This window comes from Erinaceus europaeus, chromosome 17 (genome assembly GCF_950295315.1).
Source record: "Erinaceus europaeus chromosome 17, mEriEur2.1, whole genome shotgun sequence".
Classification (NCBI taxonomy): Eukaryota; Metazoa; Chordata; class Mammalia; order Eulipotyphla; family Erinaceidae; genus Erinaceus; species Erinaceus europaeus.
Genome location: NC_080178.1, coordinates 34,711,765 through 34,733,308, shown reverse-complemented (window position 1 = coordinate 34,733,308; position 21,544 = coordinate 34,711,765). Strand labels below are relative to the sequence as shown.

General features: G+C 37.9%; 1 protein-coding gene across 4 annotated transcripts in view; it reads left to right on the top strand.

The window, feature by feature from the left end:
* The window catches only part of METTL15 (methyltransferase 15, mitochondrial 12S rRNA N4-cytidine), a 177,717-nt gene that overhangs the window by 75,211 nt on the left and 80,962 nt on the right, over window positions 1-21,544 (top strand). For all 4 annotated transcript variants that reach the window (XM_007533521.3, XM_060176653.1, XM_060176654.1 and 1 more), the window contains exon 4: window positions 5,058-5,194. In XM_007533521.3, the coding sequence (XP_007533583.1) occupies window positions 5,058-5,194 (137 nt within the window). The remainder of the gene's footprint in view (window positions 1-5,057; window positions 5,195-21,544) is intronic.

The following is a 21,544-nucleotide window of genomic DNA, read 5'->3' as shown; positions in this document are numbered from 1 at the left end:
ACTGTTTTAAAGTTATTATTTTACCCTATTAGAAGATAATTATTTATACCTATGTTTATAGCAACACAATTCATAATAACAAAAACCTGGAAGCAGCTCAGATGTATAAGAACAGATGAGTGATGAAGGAAGTTATGGTATATATTCATAATTGAATGTTACTCAGCTGTTAAAAATAATGAAGTCGTATTCTTTGTTTCATATTAGATAGACCTAGAAGACATCATGTTAAGTGAGATAAAATAAAAAAGGTCCTTTTTCTAGCAATGACATCATCTCCCCAGACAATTACTTGGATCCACCTGCATATCAGATGTCAGCAAAAAAAAAAAAAAAAAAAAAAAAAGTATAGCCACAGGCCCTTTGGAACATAAGTAAAATATGCCTACTAGCTATATACAAAACAGAGACCCCCCTAAAAAATCTTTATGATTAATCAACAATTTGTTTAGCTTTGTATGTTAACTCTCTTTTCAGCCACCAGGTTCCAGATGCTAGCATGATGCCAACCAGACTGCCCTGGACAGACAACGCCACCAATGTGTCCTAGATCTCCAATTCCTCAGAACCCCGCCCCATTAGGGAAGGAGAGAGGCAGGCTTGGAGTATGGATTGACCTGTCAATGCCCATGATCAGCGGGGAAGCAATTACAGAAGCCATACCTTCCACCTTCTGCATCCCACAGTGACCCTGGGTCCATTTTCCCAGAAGGTTAAAGAATAGGGAAGCTATAGGAAAGCATATCCTATCATTTTGTCAGTGTTTCCTTTTTATAAATAAATAAATAAATATGTAAATAAATATTAAAGAGCAAAAAAATAAAAAGGACAAATATTAAATGACTCATAAGTGGTATTTAAGAAATAAGTTTTACCAAGAAATAAGAAAATGCAAACCAAAATTTGATCTGAGCATGAGTATTACACTAAAGTATTAGACTTTTGGGAAGGAGGGTTAGGGAAGGTAAAGAGAATCTTGGGGTACTAGTATATGATGATGTAAAAAGATTTAGGTTAGAAGTGAAAATACAGAGAACTTTCATAGGGAAATGAAAAATTGTATCCATGTGTCAACAGCTGTACTGTAAACCATTAACCCCCCCAAAGAATGATTCTTGTATTTAAAGTTACTATTTTAGCCTGTGAAAAATATATAGCACTGCATTTTTCTTGATAGTTGACAGAAGTACAGTTTAAGTTTGCTGGCACGTTTATGTCAAAAGGCAGTGCTTTTGTCATTTTACACCTCTGTTCTCAATTTTGATCAAATTTCCTCCATTTTCCTCTTTGAATAGCAGGCTAACATTTTAAAATATTTATTCCCTTTTGCTATGCTTGTTGTTTAATTGCTGTAGTTACTATTCTTGTTATTGATGTCACCGTTGTTGGATAGGACAGAGAGAAATGGAAAGAGGAGGAGAAGACAGGGAGGGGGAGAGAAAGATAGACACCTGTAGACCTGCTTCACGCCACGTGTGCTTAACCTGCTGCACTACCACCCAACTCCTCAGCAGGCTAATTTCTATGAGGTTGTAATTAGAATATAGGACACAGCATGATTGCTTAGATTACAAAAGAAAATAAATATATATTCAAAGCATAATTATGCCTTGTTTTTAATGACTACTGCAAAAAGTTATTGCTTTCAGAGTAGGGAAATGTTCAGATTCAATACAGGAGTGCATTGTACACAAGGACTTTTGAAAATTTCTATTTAAATTTTTTTTTACAGCAAACTCTGAAGTGGCGCAATGGGGTAGAGTTCTGGAGTTAAACATGTGAGATCCTGAATTCAGTTCTGGCATTGCCTATGGTAGCGTGCTACTCTGACTTCCCTCTTTTTCTTTCTTTTTCTCTTTTTTTTTTTCATGTGATAAAACAAACAGTAAACATTTTTAACAACTGGGATCATTGTGTATTTTATTTTCATATAATATTCAGCATTATTGGAATAGTTATCATAATTTTCATAGTACAAATGAAGCTTGTTGTTTAGCAAATTAAACTAAGAGCATACATTTGAGAAGTTGTAAAGAGGGTATATTCATTCAAGTTAAGCTAACATTTAATAAGTGTTTACAGATTTATTTCTTATGCTCCCTATTAGCTTCTTACCTTACTTTGAGCTGTTTTCTTTACAATGTGGCCAAACATAACAGTCAATAAATATGTCAAATATAATGAACTTTATTGTATATGTAGAATAATACAAATATTTAAAGTTCTGCATATATATATATATTCTTGATATAGTACTGGTAAATCTTTTGCTTTCAAATGTATCTTGAACTATGAGAAATGCCACTTTACCCACTAAATAGCTACTGATGGCATCATCTTTTCTTCCAGATGTCTCTTTTCTTTTTAAACCTTGGAGACATCTAAAGGCACTGGAATTTTAGTTGACTTTTCAAAACACATAGTATTTACCAAAGCAGGTTAATACTCCAGGGGTTTTGGTTTACACATTCTACATTTATTGTAAAAGTAAAAAGGGGCCGTGTGTGTGTGTGTGTGTGTGTGTGTGTGTGTGTGTGTTCGGGGTTTATAAAATCAGCAACTTTATTGTGTTCTTAAAAACTATGGTAGGGAAAATAGGCAAGAGACCAAAGACTAACCAGATGTGGCATGGGTCATGAGTCCTTAAATGTCTATTCACTAACATTCAGTTTTCACAAAGTACGGGTCCCAGGAGAAGATAGTTAACAGGTCAAAGGCAAAAGTCTGTATTTCTGCCAGACTCTTCCTTAAATAATATTCAGTTCCCCAATTCCTTTAGAGTATATTTCCTATTATAAGTCTGTCATATGCTGATGACATCAGCCTTATATTAACTGGCCTTAAATGGCAGTCTTCATTTTGTTTTCGATCAATAAAGCCTAGTATATTCCCAACACTTTCCAGATCATATTGTTAATTTGTCTGTTTTCCAGAGCACATTTATTAAAATGTATTCATTAACCATTATTTATTACCGATTTCTCCTTGCTAACCTGCTCTCTCCTTGAGTGTTTATTTCTTCTTCCAAATCATTTTGTTTTGGGGGGGATGAGATTTTACAAAATAGTCATTTACAGGTGAATGTAGTTTCTCATTTCCCTGTGAATTTGTCTATAAAATACTCTCACATCCAAGTTAGATACTTTTCCACCATCATGCACCACAAACCCAAGACTCTCTCCATCCACTCCTACTCCTACCCCTCCGCACCCCTGCCCACTATAGTCCTTTGCTTTGGTGCAGTTCATCAGACACATTAAGCATTTCTAGAAACTGAGAGAAAACTCTCAGGCCGAAGTTGAAAAACAAGATTAGAAAAGAAAACACAAGTCGAACCTGAAATGGAATTGGAGTATTACACCAAAGTAAAAGACTCTGGGGTGGGTGGATGGGTGGGGAGAATACAAGTCCATGAAAGATGATGAATGACATAGTGGGGGTTGTATTGTTAAATGGGAATCTGGGGAATGTTATACATGTACAAACTATTGTATTTACTGTTGAATGTAAAACATTAATTCCCCAATAAAGAAATAAATTATTTAAAAAAAAAGAAACTGAGAGAAAATAAACTATGCTAATTGTAAACTATCTCCATAAGATTGGAAATATTACCATGCAGATGCTAGAAAATTTTAAAGTTACTAGTACAACTATGTGGCCAGTTTGACCTGATAAACAATAAATTTGCCTTGAATTGACCAGCATTTTCCAGAGACTATTATGTTATTGTAATCTTATAATTTTTTCAAGTCATTTTTTAAAGTTTTAATTAATAGTAGTTTACAAGATTATAAGATTACAAGGTATAGTTCCACACCACACCTACTACCAAAGTTTTGTGCCTCTCTCCCTATAAGAATTACTTCCAAAGTTCTTACAAACTCTTTGAGGCAGTTTACTTTCGATTTTGTTGTTGTTTTTTCTAATTTATGTGTTTCAGTTCTTTAGGTTCCTTATATCAGTGAGACCATCTTATGCCTCTTATTTCACTAAGAATAATCACCTCCAGTTTTATCCATCCTTGTCCCAAAGGACACAGTGTCATCTTTGTTGATTATAGTGTAGTATTCCATGGAGTATACATCCTATAACTAATTTATCTCGTTTTCTGTTGCTGGTCATTTAGGCAGCTTCCAATTTTATGCTATTGTGAATAATGCAGCTTTGAACACAGGAATGCATATGTCCCTTTGAAGTAATTATCACTAATAATTGATCTAGAAATCAGAAAGAACAGATTGAACTTTTTTTTTGTGATTACTTATTTTTTTTTGTTTTTTTTATTATTATTTTTTTTTATTTTTAAATTTTTTATTTAAGAAAGGATTAGTGAACAAAAGCATAAGGTAGGAGGGGTACAACTCCACACAATTCCCACCACCCAATCCCCATAACCCACCCCCTCCCAGGGTAGCTTTCCCATTCTCTATCCCTCTGGGAGCATGGACCCAGGGTCGTTGAGGGTTGCAGAAGGTAGAAGGTCTGGCTTCTGTAATTGCTTCCCCGCTGAACATGGGCGTTGACTGGTCGGTCCATACCCCCAGTCTGCCTCTCTCTTTCCCTAGTAGGGTGTGTCTCTGGGGAAGCTGAGCTCCAGGACACATTGGTGGGGTCTTCAATCCAGGGAAGCCTAGCCAGCATCCTGGTGGCCAGATTGAACTTTTTGAAGGCAGGGTCAGGAGAGGCAGGACATTGTGCTTGAGAGCTTCTCAGACTTTTTTTTTTTTCATTTTATTTAAATATTTCATGTAGAGGAAGAAGGAGACAGAGAGAGTAGAGAGAGGAAGAAGAACCATGACAACTCTCCACTGTTCATGTAGCATCTCCTAAAAGGCCGTGGGGTACTTTTGGCTTGAATCAGGGACTTCTTGCTTGGTAAAATATTTGCTTTACTGGGGAAGTTACCTCCCAGATCTAGCTAATTGGATTCTTGACAAAACAGTTGTAACTGATTTTCTGTTTACAGTGAATTCTGATAATCATTGTTATTATAGGAGTTAAGGTAGCCATAATGGTTTGTCTAACTGTGTTAATATTTGTTTTGTGTTGACTAGATTTTTCTAGATATGACATTTGGTTCCGGAGGACACACAAAAGCCATTCTGCAGAAGGAGTCAAATATTACTCTGTATGCTCTAGACAGAGATCCAGCAGCTTATGCAATAGCTGGACGGCTATCAAATTTGTATCCGTAAGTACTACTTTCATACAATTATTTAAATTTGGTCTACATTTTACGGGACTTTCCAATGTATAGTGTTCCCTTATAGGGTGTTATACTTAACATTAAGTTTTTCCTCCCTGGATTAATATAAATGAAATTTTTAGCATTGTTTCAAATACTACTACTACAGGCTGGGGGGGGGATAGCATAATTATGCAAAAGATTTTCATGACTAAGGTTGTGAGGTCCCAGCTTCAGTCCTCAGCACCACCCACCATAAGATAGAACTGACAATGCTCTGGTCTCTCTTTGTGTATCTTTCTCACATTAAAATAAATAAATAAATTAGTAGTTTAAAAATAATAGTACTACATTTGCTTCTTTGAATTCATAAGAATAAATTTGAAACATGACCTGATTTTTTTTTTTAATTTCTTTATTGGTGAATTAATGTTTTACATTCAACAGTACTGTTTTTTTTTTTAACTAGAGCTCTGCTCAGCTCTGGTTTACGGTGGTGTGGGGGACTGAACCTGGGACTTTGGTGCCTCAGGCATGAAAATCTCTTTGCATAACCATTATGCTATCTATCCCCACTGAAACATGACTTTTGACTACAAATTTGAAGATGGGTTATTCACTCCATAGATAATATTTTGACAAATAAGTTATAGTTTAAGTTGTTATAGGCTTTTATGAGCTTAAGGTTTCTAAGAAGTTAGTGGAATAGCTATGTAAGAGTTCTACAGAATTCATGATGTCATGTTTATCAGCATAATGCATTTGTTTTCTGGGAATTCTTTCTGAAACTCACAAGTAAATGTAACACAATTTCTTTCTGTCAGAAATAGTGATATTTTTTCTGTATAACTTTTAAAATGTATAAAATGTGTTTTTTGAGTGGTGAAGCTATCTTCCTTTAGAGAAAAAATTTGAATTAGTGAATTATATCCATATGCTATGTTGTTTAAAAGTTATCAGCTTTAGGGGGAAAATAATCTAGAGCTAGCATAGCTATTTATACATATGTAAAGATCTGTTTTTAGGAATAAAGAATTGTCCTCTTTGATACTTTAGAGATTTGAATGAAAAGGATGACAATTAGGGAACTATATTTTGACTTGGTATAAGCAAGAGATTTTACTATTAGTGAAGTATCAAAATATAACCATGGGTTAATAGTTCTTTCCCACTTCTTTTAACTTTCAAACTCTTTGCCAATCTCTCAATATTATTAGTTCATCCAATGAAAATGTAATTAAATATACATAGAATATAGGACTAGATAAACAAAAGTGGGGAAGGGGTAGGGGTAGCATAATGGTTATGCATAAATAATCTCATGCCTGAGGTTGCTAGGTCCTGGATTCAGTCTCCAGTACTACCATAAGCAAGAGTTGAGCAGTGCTATGATTTAAAAAAAAAAAAAATACAGAGTTAATGTAGTTTCTGAAATCCATTTTATCCAAAGTTATATTTTTTTAGATAAATATGAGAAATGTGATTCATGATATAGTATTAACTTTATGTTTTTTTAATTTCTTTATTCTGCAGTGTAAATTAAATGTGTATTTTTTAATTTCTTTATCTTTTATTTATCTGTTGGATAGAGATGGCGCAAAATCAAGAGGAAGGGAGAGAGAGAGAGAGAGACAGAGAGCCCTGCAGCCCTGCTTCACCACTTGTGAAGCTCCCCCCTGCGGGTGGGGACCAGTGGGTCAAACCCTGGTCCTTGTACTGTAACATGTGCTCTCAACCAGGTGTGCCACCACCCAGCCCCTTAAATGTGTATTCTTTAAGACAATATCCTACTATGTTTTGTTTTGTTTTCAAAGCGTCTAAATAGATTTCTTGGTTAGGACATCAATATTAATAGTATAGATCTTCATTATATTTCTTTCTTCCTTCTTTTTTTCTTCTTTATCTTTCTTTCTCACCAGAACACTGCTCATCTCTGGCTTATGGTAGGACTGTGGAATGAACCTTGTACTTCAAAGCCTCAGGCATAAGAGCCCCCTGCCTAATCTCCATTATGTTTCTAAAGACAGTTTTTCATTCCTTCAAACATTACTACCCTTTTAAAAATAATAATAATATATATTTATTTATTTATTTATTTTCCCTTTTGTTCCCTTCTTGGTTTTTATTGTTCTTGTTATTGATGTCATTGTCATTGTTGGGACAGAGAGAAATGGCGAGAGGAGGGGAACACGGGGGTGGGGGGGAAGAAAGATAAGATACCTGCAGACCTGCTTCACTGCCTGTGAAGTGACTCCCCTGTAAGCTCTAACAGGGATCCTTATGCCGGTCAAACATACTACTTTTTATAGAGGTTAACGGTTACATGTTTTTCATTTTTGTATTCACTGGGGTCTCTATGCTCCAGTCCAACTTTTTCAGATAGAAAGACACTAGGGGGCGAGGGGGAGGGTTGGTAAAGGCACATTTGGTTGAGTACAGGTTACCATGTGCAAGGACTTGGGATCAATCCCCCAGTACTATCTGCCGGGCATAAGCATCACAAGCAATGAAGAGTGCTACAAGTGATCTCTCTTCCTGTCTCCCTCTCTATCTCCCCTTCCCTCTAATTTCTTTCTGTCTTATAGAAGTAAAACTAATAAACAAACATTAAATAAATAAATAAATAAATAAATGACACACAGAAGTGGTGGTTGGAGGGTGGGTGGGGCATTGTGTGAGGCGAACATGATAACCATACACTACAGAAATAGGCAAGAAGGAAATTGTCATATCAAAAATTCAAGTTGTTCAATTTCCATTGAAAAGTGTCATTGGGATCTAGCATTGATATTCACCTTTACCTGATTTAGTCTACTTTGTAGGCTTGTTATCAGAGCCTGAACTGCATTCAGTGTGTCCTTGACATCCTGAAGATCTGTTTGAAATATTGTTGTTGTTGTTTTTCCCTATGTTTCATAGTTCTTTGGTAAAATAATCTCTGAGTTCTTGAATGTATGTTGTATGTTAAGTTTAGTTTCTTGAATTTTTTTCACAGTGAGTTTTCTAGGCTTTCTCTGTCCTTTTTTCCAGATCTTTGTCTGTCTGTTTATTTGGAATTTCTGTCATAGCTGTCTGTGTATCTCTCAGTTTCTGCATTTACCATATCTATGGCTGTGCAAACTGTATTGGGTTTCACTATTTATATATTGTGGTGGTGAAGTGGTAATTCTATCATTTGTTACTGGGTGGGTTTTGTGTTTGTGTTGTTAATGTAGGGCCTCCCTGTTGTATTTCCAACCTCTGTGGGATAATAGCATGGAAGAATTGTTTTTCCTGAATGTTCAAAAAGCAAGCAGAATTTATTTACATAGCTATGTGCCAGTGCCGGTGCCAGAGTAGCCTTCAAAGATTTAATTCTTGTTCAAAATTTTCCCTTTAATACTCGTTGTCCTTGTGTGCAGTTCAATAGTCTCAGGCAGCTGTTACTCCATGGCCATACTTCCAGAAGTTCTAAATCTCTGTTATTTCTGATGTCCCTTCATTTAAGAATATTCAATATAATAATGTTCATTACTTTAAAATAATATGTTGTGAACTCCACTAATATTTAGCATACATGAAAAGTTCTTAAAAACTGCTAAGACAATGAATGAGTCCATTTTGAAAAATTAACACTCTTACCCCCAGTTTTTGTCCTTTATCATCATGATATACCAAAACTTGAAATCCCTGTTCTCCCCTTTTTTCTCTGTTCTCCTTACCCAGAGTCCATTGCCTTGGTGCAATACACCCAACCAGTCCAAGTTTTGCTTTGTGTTTCCCTTATTTCTTCTTGTTTCTTAAGTTCTTCCCATGAGTGAGAACATCTGAGAGTCTGTCTCTTTCTGCTTTATCTCACTTAATATGATCCCTTCATGCTCTATCCCAGATGAGGTGAAGAAGTTGACTTCATCATTTTTAAATATAGTATTCATTGTGTATATATACCACAGTTTGCTTACTTACTTTTGTTCATTCTTTTTTTCTTCCTTTCTTTCTCTTGTTCTTTTATTATTATTATTAACTTAATAATGATCAACAAGTCTGTCGGATAATGGTACAGTTCCTGCCACTAGAGTTCTATATCCCATCCCCTCCATTGAAAGCTTCCTTATTCTTTACCCCTCTGGTAGTATGGACCCAGGATCACTATGGGGTGCAGAAGGTGGAATGTCTGGCTTCTGTAATTACTTCTTTGGTGTTAATGAGTGTTGACAGGTTGATCCATACCTCTAGCCTGTTTCTATCTATCCCTAGTGAGGCAGGATTCTGGAGAGGTGAAGTTCCAGGATTCACTGGTGAGGTCATCTGCTCAGGGAAGTCAGGTTGGTGTCATGGTAGTATCTGAAACTTGATGAAAAGCATTAAGATATAAAACAGAAAAAAATTGTCTAGTAATCAGGAATCTAAAGGTAAGAATATAGCAGATGAGATTGAGTTCTTCATTTTGGAAAAAGCTGGGAATTCTATTTTAGGTATATTCCCAGGGGCCCATGACTTTACTAATTTTTTCCAGAGCCTGACAGCTAACATGCAAGTAGGCTAAAGGTATTATTTGGGGAAATGGTGTCAGAGTTGGACATAGGAGTAGAAAGCTAGATCAAGGAAGAGAGTAGCTCCCAAATATGGGAATAGTATATAAATACCACTAACTGTAAACCCCATCAATCTTATCTTGGCCCCTTATTCTGCACAGGAGCCGGTGTAATCTCTGCTTCCCTGTAGGTTTGAGCTCTCAGTCCATGGTCACAACTAGGAACATTCTAGGCTACACTCATTTCAGCACCTGTCTTCCTTGAGTGGCAGAGTATGTTGACCCTTCAGAGTGGGACAATTCCAACCATTGTTGTTCCACATTGAGGGCAAGGTTCTGTAGAGGCCTACAAGAAGGTCCACTGTGTTGTGCATTAAAGTATACTGGCCTTTTGCCCTTACAAAGCTTTTTTAGTCCTTATTTTATCTAACAAGGTTAGCCTTAGAGTGATTGAAGGAAGTGAAATAGACATTAGAGGAGGAAAGTATTTGACTAAGTAAGTTTTTGATTGTCAGTCCAAGTTTAGGGCACCAGTATGCCGGGCTAGCTTCACGGGCGGGAGACAGACGACCAGGGACTCATGACCGAGTGGAGAGCAGTATTTCTTTGTTGATGTGGAACACAGCACAATGTAAGCTGTTGTTTTTGACGGGTTAGGTTGTTTTCGCCGGGCTGGCTTCACGGGCAGGTAACAGACGACCAGGGACTCATAGTTGAGCTGTAGGCAGTATCTCTTTATTCATGCAGGACGCAGCACAATCTAAGACGAGCTAAGCTAAACTCAAGGTAAAGTACTCTAAAACTCACAATGCTGTCTTTATATATACTTCCCAAGTAGGGTGGAAACAGGATGTGACATAGAGAGGGTGGAGAGAAAAGTGACTGGTGAAAATCAGAGTGTGACAAAGAGGGGGCAGATTAGGCAAGAATCCTATCACTGAACCACAAATGCCCTGGAGGGAGGGTGGAACTTGTTAACAGTGGTTATGTAAATAAAATAGTGTTAAGCAGGGGGGATTTAAACCAAATGAAACAGAAGGGGTCTCATGCATACCAACAGTAAGCTATCTCTAATCACAATCTTCTCCTTCTCTATCTTTCCTCTCTCTCCTCTGGTGGAAGAGTCAGGAACCAGGGAAGTACGTAGGATAGGGGCGGGGAGAAGGAAGAAGCTCGAATTAGCAAGGACTAAACCAAAATCTCCCAGAGGCAGGGGGAGTGAGACCAGACCAATGAACAGAATGACCATGTAAATAGACCACAGTGTCAAGGAATTTAACAGAAGGGATCCGAGAAGCAGAACTAGAAGAATACCAACAATTCCCCCTTTTCTTTTTAACTAATTCACCATAGTATCAGGATTGTGGGGTGAACAGAAACCTATATCGTACAGGCATTAAAAAAAAAAACTGGCACAAACATGGAGGAACAAGTAAGCGAGCAACAAGAACCAGTGTGATGCCAAGGGAAGTCCTGAAGTGGGCGTTTCTTGCCTCTGTGGGCATTACCTAGCAAGGAGGGGGGCTATGACCTATAGAGTCCCAAGTCAGCTGGCTGCAGTCAGTCATTGAGAAACCAAGCAGCGTAAAGGGAAGCTGCTGTAGTTTCCAAGAGGTGTACCAGTAAGTCCGATAGAAGTGCCAGTCCAAAGTAGATGACCATGGAAGAAATCCCAGGGGGTGAAATGTTGCATGAGGAAAGTCAGCCTGTGGAATTCCGCTTTTCTGTAAGAACTTGACAGCTGCAATTCACTTACTTGTGAAAAAAAACTTGTAGCAGGTTAGAAGTTTACCACAATTGATAACTCCATTATAATTGGAAGTCCTTTCTAGTATGATTTCAAGGTTGTTTAAACAGTTTAAACTCAATAAAATGTGGAAAGGTAAACAGAAGAACCATGTTTAAAAGCCTCAGACATGAGAATCATTAGCAATAACCATTGTGCAATCTATCGGTCCTAATTGAGAAGGTATTTGAGAGCTTTACATGTCAATAACGTCTTTTTTTACCTTTTGTTACACCCGTATAAGATGGAGTCACACCCTAGGTGTGTGCAGGTTTTATAGACCAAATTAGTTAAAATATATTGATTTTTTAACTAATTTTTACCTCAGACTTTAAATGTAAGTTAATTTTACCTTTATGAGAATTATGTTGAAAACCTTTTTCATTTAACTCTGCCTGGTAAAAATGTAGCCTTAAAGTTACATTTCTAACCTCAAAGTTAATGTTTACCAAACTTCAATCACACACATAAACATGGTCTCAATACACAAGGAGAAAAACTTTTGTTATGAAGACATGTCATTTTAAACACGAATTTAGATCTGTACTGTCTTAGTTGTTGGGGGGGGGGCGTTATCCGGAGGTGGCCTCTTGTGCAGCTTCACCTCCAGGAATTGCAGGGGTGCGATCACTGCACTGATGTCTGCGTATTTTAGCTCCTCTGCTGTCAGAGCCGAGCTGGGGATCTCGGCCAGGGGACCCAGTCCCGGCAGGGAGCCCACGGTCTCCGGGTGGTCTGGGATCTTCCCAGACACCATAGCAGGAGGGCGGGCAGGCTGGTCGTGCAGAAGTTGCAGGCTGAGGCACCCCGGGGCAGGGGCCAGGATGGGCTGTAGCTCTGCCCACCATGCCCGCCACCCTGCTCCCGGCAGTCGAGCAGCGCAGAGGGAGCCCGCGCCCAGCGCCCTGCATCACACAGCAGCTAGCAGGCTCCGGTGGGCCGGCGGTGGGCAGAAACCAGAGTGTGAAGAGCAAAGTGTTCCAGAGACAGAGAAACTGTCTCATGAAGAAAGGGCAGAGGCCTTTGGAAACCTCTTCATAAGTAGAAAAGCAGCCCATAGTGGATAGGTAGCCAAACGTCTTCACTTATCTGGGGGATGGGCAGGTTAGGTCCCACGTTGTTGCGCCATATGTCAGTCCAAGTTCCGGCACCAGTATGCCGGGCTAGCTTCATGGGCGGGAGACAGACGACCAGGGACTCATGGCTGAGTGGAGAGCAGTATTTCTTTATTGATGTGGAACACAGCACAATGTAAGCTATCTCTAATCACAATCTTCTCCTTCTCTATCTTTCCTCTCTCTCCTTGGCGGAAGATTCAGGAGCCAAGGAAGTACGTAGGATAGGGGGCGGGGAGAAGGAAGAAGCTCGAGTTTTTTAAGAAGGGCATTACCTGAAATGGAATTAAGAAATCCTATGAACTAGGAAAGGTCTCACCAAAGTAAATGGAGCTGAAGGGTTGACATCCCACACCTGGCATCTCTGGACACTGTCCGAAGTGAAACATGTCGAGGTGGTACTGGTTCCATTGATTTGATTAAGATCCACAGATGCAGTATCAAATGGCATGGATCTAGAGAAGCATGAAGGAAAATGAGTAACCTGATTGAATTTTAACAGCGGGTTTAAATTGTTGATACATTTTTAATAATTACTTTTGTTTTGAAATATTGTCAGCTATAATTTTTTGTTTTTCTCTCTCTCTCTATGTCCCTCCCCACCCTCTGTTTTTTTATGTTGCTGCCAGAGCTATCTCAATATGGGTACTATGAACTCACTGTTCCCAATGACCATTTTTTCTTTTTTCATTTTCTTTCTTTTTTTTTCTTCCTGCTTTCCATTTTTATTGGATAGGACAGAGAGAAATTATGAGAGGAGAGGAAAGAAAGACTCCTACAGACCTGCTTAACCACTTGCGAAGTGTCCCCCTTGCAGGTGGGGAGCAGGGTCTCAAAATCAGGTCCTTGTATATATTAATACATGCAATTAACTGAGTGTGCCACTACCTATGCCACAACTTTCTGGGTCACTTGTCTGTTTTGATCATTTAGGCTGCTTCCGTGTTTGGGCAATTAAAAATTGTACTGCTATGAACATAGGTGTACATAGATCCCTTTGGATGGGTATGTTTGTATCCCTAGGATTAGTATCTCATTATTATCTTATATTCAGTGACTTTGATCATCTCTTCATGACTGTTGACCCTTTGCATCTTTTCTTGGTCAATTCTTATAGTCAATTTTGTCAATATCCTCTCCTGGTTTTTTGTTTGTTTTGTTTGTTGTTTTGTTTTTTCGTTAAGTCTGGTGAACTCTTTGTATATTTTGGTTATTAACCTTTTGTTTGGTGTATGGCATCAAAAGGTCTTCTCCCATTCTATATGGAGTCTGTTTGGGTGGTGGTTTCTTTTGCCTAGCAGAAGCTTTTTAGATTTGAACAAAAATAGACACAGTGACGTGTAGAATAGAAATGACACTTCAGAAATAAGACCCCACACCTATGCACATCTACTTTTTGTTAAGGGGACTCAAAATATTAATGCAAAAATGAGGATCTTTTCAAAAAGTGGTATTGGGTAAATTGGGTCAAAACATGCGGAATGAAACTGAACCATTTCGTCTCACCACACACAAAAGTAAGCTTCAAATGTATCAAAGATTTGGATGTTAAAGCAGGAACTCATTGAGTATTTAGAGTAAAATGTTGACAGAACTCTTTTTGATCAGTGTTTTAAAGACATTTTCAAAGACTCGAATCCATTCACAAGGAAAATAAAAATTAACCAATGGGACTACTTCAAATTGAAAAACTTTTTTTTTCCTTTTCTTTTTGGGGATAAGAAGGGTACAGTTCCATACAATTCCCACCAGAGTTTCACATCCTATCCCCTCCATTGAAGCTTCCCTATTCTTTATCCCCCGGGAGTATAGACTAAAGATCTTATTGTGGTGCAGAGGGTGGGAGGTCTGACATCTGTAATTTCTTCTCCACTGGACATGGGTGTTGACAGGTCAATCCATACCTCCAGCTTGTTTTTGTCTTTCCTTTGTGGGGTAGTGCTCTTGGGTTCCAGGTCTCATTGGTAAGGACATATGCTTAGAGAAGTCAGGTTGCTATCATGGCAGCGTATGTAACTAAGTGGCTGAAAAACATTAAAATATAAAGCAGAACAAATTGTTTAATAATCAGGAACCTAATTAAGAATATAGTAGATGAGATTTAGCACCTTCATGTTGGAAGAAGGTAGGAAATCTATTTTAGGTATATTTCAAGAGGCCCATGACTTTACTAAATTTTGCCTGAACCTGACTGCTAACATATAGTGGGCTGAAAGTACTGGGTAGCGAGATGCTGTTAGAGTTGGGAGTATGACTAGAAAGCTAGATCAGGGCAGAGGGAAGCTCTCAAATACAGAAAAAGTATATAAGTACCGCTCATTGTAAACCCCATCAATCTGACCTGGGACCTATGTCTGTCTATACTTAGCACATGCAACCTCTTCATCCCCATTGCTTAGAAACATTCTAGGCTGTACTCATTTAAGGACCAGTCTTCCTGTGGCAGGGTCTGTTGACCCACACTCTCTTTGCATGGTGAAGCAATTTCTACCATTGTTTTACATTGAGGGCAAGGTCCTATAGAGGCTTCAAGAGGGTTTATGATATTGTTCCTGATGGAGATGAAAAAACTAAAGAAAAAAAATTGTTTCTCTTTCTCTACTACCTGTCACTTATAATTCTCAACTTCCCTTTGATTATATGAACATTATATTTTCAAAGTCTAAATTCTGGGATCTGTTTCTGAAGATATATATATATACTAGATTTGTGGCAGGTTGTTCATTTTTTAACATTAAAAAATGTCTACAAAAACTTTGGAATATCCTTTGTCCCATATCCTCTTTAAAGTAAATAATTGATTGAAAGAATGGGCAGATCAGGTAAGTTATCTTCTGAAAAATACTATGTAGTTACAATTTATAATAAACTGTGCAATATATGAAACAAACACAGTTTCACTGTGAATTACTTGTGATTAAATAGAGTAATTTATTTATTTGTATACTGGGCTATTTACAAAAAGACACTTAATAGTTCTTCTAAAAAATTCCATGTTCTTTATTCTATCAAAACTGCTTCAGAAGTAGAAACTAAAATTTTCACAGAAGATGAAGTAATTCAAAAAGGCTGAATTTTAGGCTATCTCAGTTCTGGCAAATGCTAGAAGAAGTTTGGCTCTTTCACAAAAGATTACATGTGAGATCACATGTTGTTTGAAAGGTGACTCTTTTCTCCATTGCCTCTGAAGATTGTGCAAAAGAAAGCACATTTAAATTGGATCACTAGGGGTATTGGCTTACTTTTGCTATAGTGAAAGGTGGGTCTTGAAAGACAATTTTTAAAAAATGCAGATTTCTGGCAAGAATAGGTGTGTGTGGGTTTAGGGAATGGGGGAAGAATAGTTCCCTTTTATTTTATTTTTTTCCCCCTTAGAGCATTGCTCAGCTCTGCCATACAATGGTATAGGGAATTGAAGACTTTGGAGCCACAAGAATGAGGGTCCCTTCACATAACCATTATGCTATCTACACTGCCAGATAGTTCCTTTGAGAGCACAGCGTTTGCATGCCTGAGGCTCCCAGTTCAATTCCTGGTACCACATGTGCTGGCATATTATTCTGTTTTCTTTTTCTTTCAACAATAAAATTCTGTTTTATTTAATATGATTTAAACAGTAAAATGTCTTTAAAAGCAAAATCAAGATTTCTTTTTAAATTTAGGCATAAATCATTTTTTCATATGTCTGGTTCATCAGTAAGTCTTCCTGAGAGAACTGTCTATTCAGATCTTTTGGCCAGGCCACCTTTTTGTGTTACGTGTCTGTGTGTGTGTGTGTGTGGTGTGTGTGTTTGTGTGTGTGTGTGTGTGTGTGATTTAACATAATATTGATTTACAAAATTGCCTGCCAACAGGAGTTTAATTCCACACAGTTCACACCATTAGAGTTTTGAATCCTCAATCCTTCCATTGCAAGCCACCACAGTTCTCCAAGGTTGCAGACAGTTTGTTTAGATTTGTCCATAATTGTCCCCTTTTTCTTACAGGTCCAGTCTTCTCTCCCCCTCCAAGCCACTCATGGCACCATTACTACATCCAAATGTCCCTTCCCTTCTCCTCTTTCTTCAGGTGCTGATGAAGCTGGAGTTCAGAGCCCTCTTATCCTTTTCCTTCTATCACTTCTTCCCCACTGGGAGTATGGATCAAAATTGATTTAAGGATGCAGAAGGTAGTTGATCTGGCTTGTATAAGTGTTTCTCTTCTGGACATGGTTATTAGCAATTTGATCCTTACACCCCCAACCTGTTTCTTTTCCTAGTGGGGTAGAGCTCTGGAGAGGTGACACATTGGTGAGGTCATCTGCCCAGAGAAGTTAAGACAGAATCATAACATCTGCAACTTGGTGGCTGGAAGGTGGCAGGATATAAAGCAAGACAAAATAATTAATGAACAGGAACCAAAAAAATAGGAATAGAGCAGATAGGATTAGGGATTTTAGGGTGGAAGAAAGCTACGAAGTCCATTTTAGGCATGGTTCTAGGAGCCCATGACTGTGGTAGTTTTTGCTTGAGTTTGATAGCTAGGATGAAGTTGGATAAAATAATTGTGTGAAGAAATGGTGTCAGAATAGAGGGAAGGACTAGAAAGTTGGATTAGGACAGAGAGTAGCCCCCACTCATGAAAAAATCTGTGGTTAGAATTTACTATTTAACTCCATCCACCTGATCCAGGGCCCTTATACATATTTGTATTTAGCATAAGAGTCTTTGTAACTTCTAAGTCCCTCTTGGTCTAAGTTTGCAGTTCATGGTACCAGCTGGGAATATTGCAGGCTGCACTCATTTCAATACCAGTCTTCCTTGAATAGCAGGACAGGATATCCCAGCCTTCCTTTGATGACTGGGGTAGTCCAGTCTCTACTATAGCTACTTTATGTCCTCAGAAGGCTTATGATGACATTCCTAATGGAAGTGACCACTGGTGGTGCAGAGAGGAGTCCAGGAGCAGTCTAGGTCCATCATATTTGTGAGCTGTATAATTTAATCTTGCTTTTATTTCCCTTGCCAATGAAGATCAGACTTCAAAAAGATATTTGGGGTCTAGGTCCTGAAGTATTTCACAGATTTCCAACTATAATCTGATGAGATTTAGGTTGCTTTTTTTTATTATTATTATTATTGTATTTTCTGCTTTGAAAAGGTAGCAAGATTTGAGACTCCACCAATCCTGGCTCTGCTTCTGGAATTCTGCTTTTTATACTTTACAAATGTTATGCTATGGGGGGTCTGGCAGTGGCGCAGTGAGTTAAGTGCATGTGGCTCAAAGCGAGCCCCCGGCTCCCCACCTGCAGGGGAGTCGCTTCACAGGCAGTGAAGCAGGTCTGCAGTTGTCTGTGTTTCTCTCCCCCTCTCTGTCTTCCCCTCCTCTCTCCGTTTCTCTCTGTCCTATCCAACAACAAACAACATCAACAATGGCAATGATAATAACCACAACAAGGCTATACCAACAAGGGCAACAAAAAAGGGGGGAAAAATGGCCTCCAGGAGCGATGGATTCATGGTACAGGTACTGAGCCCAGCAATAACCCTGGAGGGAAAAAAAAAATGTTACACTATCTTGTCTAAGGTTTAAAAAATCATTTTCATTGATTTCTTTAAATACACATTTAGTAGAGAATTCACATAATTTTCTGTGTATTGATAGAAAACCCTCATGCATCTTTTCATTTATTTCAGTATTTTTGTTTCCCTTTTTTAAATTAAAAATAAGAAAATGTAATAAGAAAGGGTGTGGGAGGCTAGCTCACCTGTTACATGGGCTCCTTGCCTGTTTGCAGCTTGAGTTTTAACTTCTTCACTACATGGGAGTATCACAGTGGTATGATGTCTCCCCCTTCCTATCTCTTCCATATAGACATCTGAAGTAAAAACAATGGAACAAGTAGGCTCTGAAGCAGTGGATTTTTTTTTTAATTCTTATAGTTATTATTGTTGTTTTTGATATTGTCGTTGTTAGATAGGACAGAGAGAAATGGAGAGAAGAGGGGGAGAGAAAGATAGACACCTGCAGACCTGCTTCACCACTTGTGAAGCGACTTCCCTGCAGGTGGGGAGTCAGGGGCTTGAACCAGGATCCTTATGCCAGTCCTTGCACTTTGCACCACCTGCGCTTAACCCGCTGTGCTACCGCCTGACTCCCCAACAGTGAAATGTTTTATGTGCAATGTCCCATCACTGGGGAAAAAAAAACTGAGAAGAAAACTATTCCATGAATTCTGTCACTTAATAGTTTTGGTGTCTTTCCTAGTAATTATTTTGAGAATACATACACATACTATTTGAACAATTTTGGCCTTTTAAGTATATTTTCTACAGGAGAAAGTCTTAGTGTCATTTGTACCTCACCCCTTTTTGTTATCTAGCCAGTGAGCCAAATTTGATGGCTGGAATTCTCTGATTCTGCATGTTCTTTGTTTCCTTTTTCAGTAATTTCTGCTATGCTCTTTTACTTTACTTCAGTATTCTGGGAAATCTCTTCAAGGTTACACAATATGTTTTTCTTTTGTCCCTTAAGCAAAAAATTCTTCTTTTCTAGCAGATTTTCATAGGTCCCATGTTGATTGTGCATTTAGTTATGTTGAGTTTTCACTATTTATTTATTCTTAAAAAAAACAACAACAGCCTATTCCTATTTAGGTATGTGGGGCTAGAATCAGTAGTCCAGATTTTGAGCTAGAAAATCTTTTGCAATACAATCCTTTCTCTTATTGAAAACATTGTAGCAATTATGGAACCCTTTTTGATTTTTTTTTTGACAATAAAAGTATTTTATTTTCTTGTTCTTATTTGAAAAAGCCATTTCTGCAAGCCCGTGCTCTCACAAAGTATTACTTTTCCAGTCTTCGTGTTCTATAGAGATTTTTCACATTCAGGGATACATTTCAACAGTTCCTATTCATTTCTGACCATATATTACATTATATGAATTATAATCCATAAAAGGATGTTGTAATAAAATTATTGGTTGCTAGGTATAAAGAAGTGAAGTGAAATGGTCTCAGTAGTCCCTAGGCCATTCCACCATACATTTTAAATGATTCCTTTAGGCTTATTGAGTCTCTGAGTTAGTGATGTGAATATAACATTCTCAACGTTTTTCCTGTGTCCTTTTTCTTGAATCAGCATCTATTCTTACCTTTCTTAAAGAAAAGATTCTAGGCAGTGGGTAAATAGCATAATTGTTATGCAAACAAACTCTCATGCCTGAGGCTTTGAAGTCCCAGGTTCAATCCTCTGCACCACCATTAGCCAGAGCTGAGCACTGCTCTGGTAACCTGATCAGTGGGATTTACTGTTAATGGTATTTATGTGCTTTCTCTATATTTGGGAGCTACTCTCTGCCCTGAGCCACCTTTCTAGTCATATTTCTAACTCTGACACCATCTCCTCAGACAATACCTTAGGTCCACCAGCATGTTAGCTTTTGTGCTCAGGCAAAAACTAGTAAAGTCATGGGCCCTTTAGAATATACATAAAGTAAACCTATTAGCTTTTTCCAAAATGGCAACCCCAAAACTCATCTGCTATATCTGGCCTTTAGGTTCCTGGTTATTCAACAATTTGTTCTGCTTCATATCTTAGTGCTTTTCAGCCACTAATTTGCACATGATGCAAACCTGATTTTGCTGGACAGAGGACCTCACCAATGTACCGTCGACCCCCAACTCTCCAGAGCCCTGCCCCACTAGAGAAAGATAGGGACAGGCAGGGAGTATGGATTGACCTGCAAATGCCCATGTTCAACAGAGAAGCAATTACATAAGCCAGAAGTTTCACCTTCTGTACCCTCATAATGACCCTGGGTCCCTGCTCCCAGAGGGATAAAGACTAGAAGAAAAGCTTTCAAGGGATAGGATGGGATGTAAAACTTTGGTGGTAGGAATTGTGTGGAATTGTACCCCTCTTACCCTATGGTCTTGATGATGTTTTTTATTTAATAAATAAATTAATAGCAATTAAAAAGTTAAAAAAGAACTTATAGATATATAATCCATAGAAAACTACTCTGCAATCATAAAAAGATGATATTGTGTCTTATGAGACAAAATGGATGTAACTGGAGGTGACTATGCTTAGCAAAATAAGTAAAGAGATGAAAGACAACTACTGAATGGTTTCACTCATATGTGGAATCTAAAGATCTAATATACATGAACTTGGAAAAAAAAAACAGAAGCAAACAAACTGTAAAACTTGTGAGACCTGTGGTGGTTATCTTTGGGAGGTCAAAGCATGGGGATACAGAACTTGGGTACTGGGTATGGTGTGAATTATACCCTGTATTCTTATAATTTTGTGACCTATTATTATTCATAAATGAAAAATGAAAATAGAAAAATGAGAGAGACTTCCCGCACCCCATGTTTTGTACATTTTAAATTATTGATACTGTCTGAACTTTTTCATTGATTTTTTGTTTGTTTGTTTGTTTGTTAGTTTGTTTCAGGGAAGATTGACTAAGTACCAATATCTGGCTTGTACTATATTTACCCATACGTTAAGTTCTATTTTTAATGACATGAATGTTCTTTTCTAAATGTGTCAAATTCATACCGGGATCCAGTACAAAGGCAAGTTGAAGACCTCATCGTTTCAAGCTACCTGTTTATGCTTTTTTCCCCCCACAGTGCAATATTATACTAGAAACAATTTAGTAGTACTCTGTAGTGGAGGTGGTAGTCAAATGCAGACTTTTTTTTTCCCCTCAAAGCCAATATAAGCCATAAGGAATTCATTGCATCTTGAATACTTCTTTGTACCTAAGGTTTAGACTGCTAAGATAAGATATTAGACTCAGCTGTTATTAATCTTACTAACCATAGGAGGTTAGTTCTGCTATGCTCTGGCAAAATGAAAGCATTTTTATAAATATAAACATGCAAAGTGGCAATATAGAAAATTCATTTTATCATTTTGAACAATTGATGGTCTATCACCTTTATA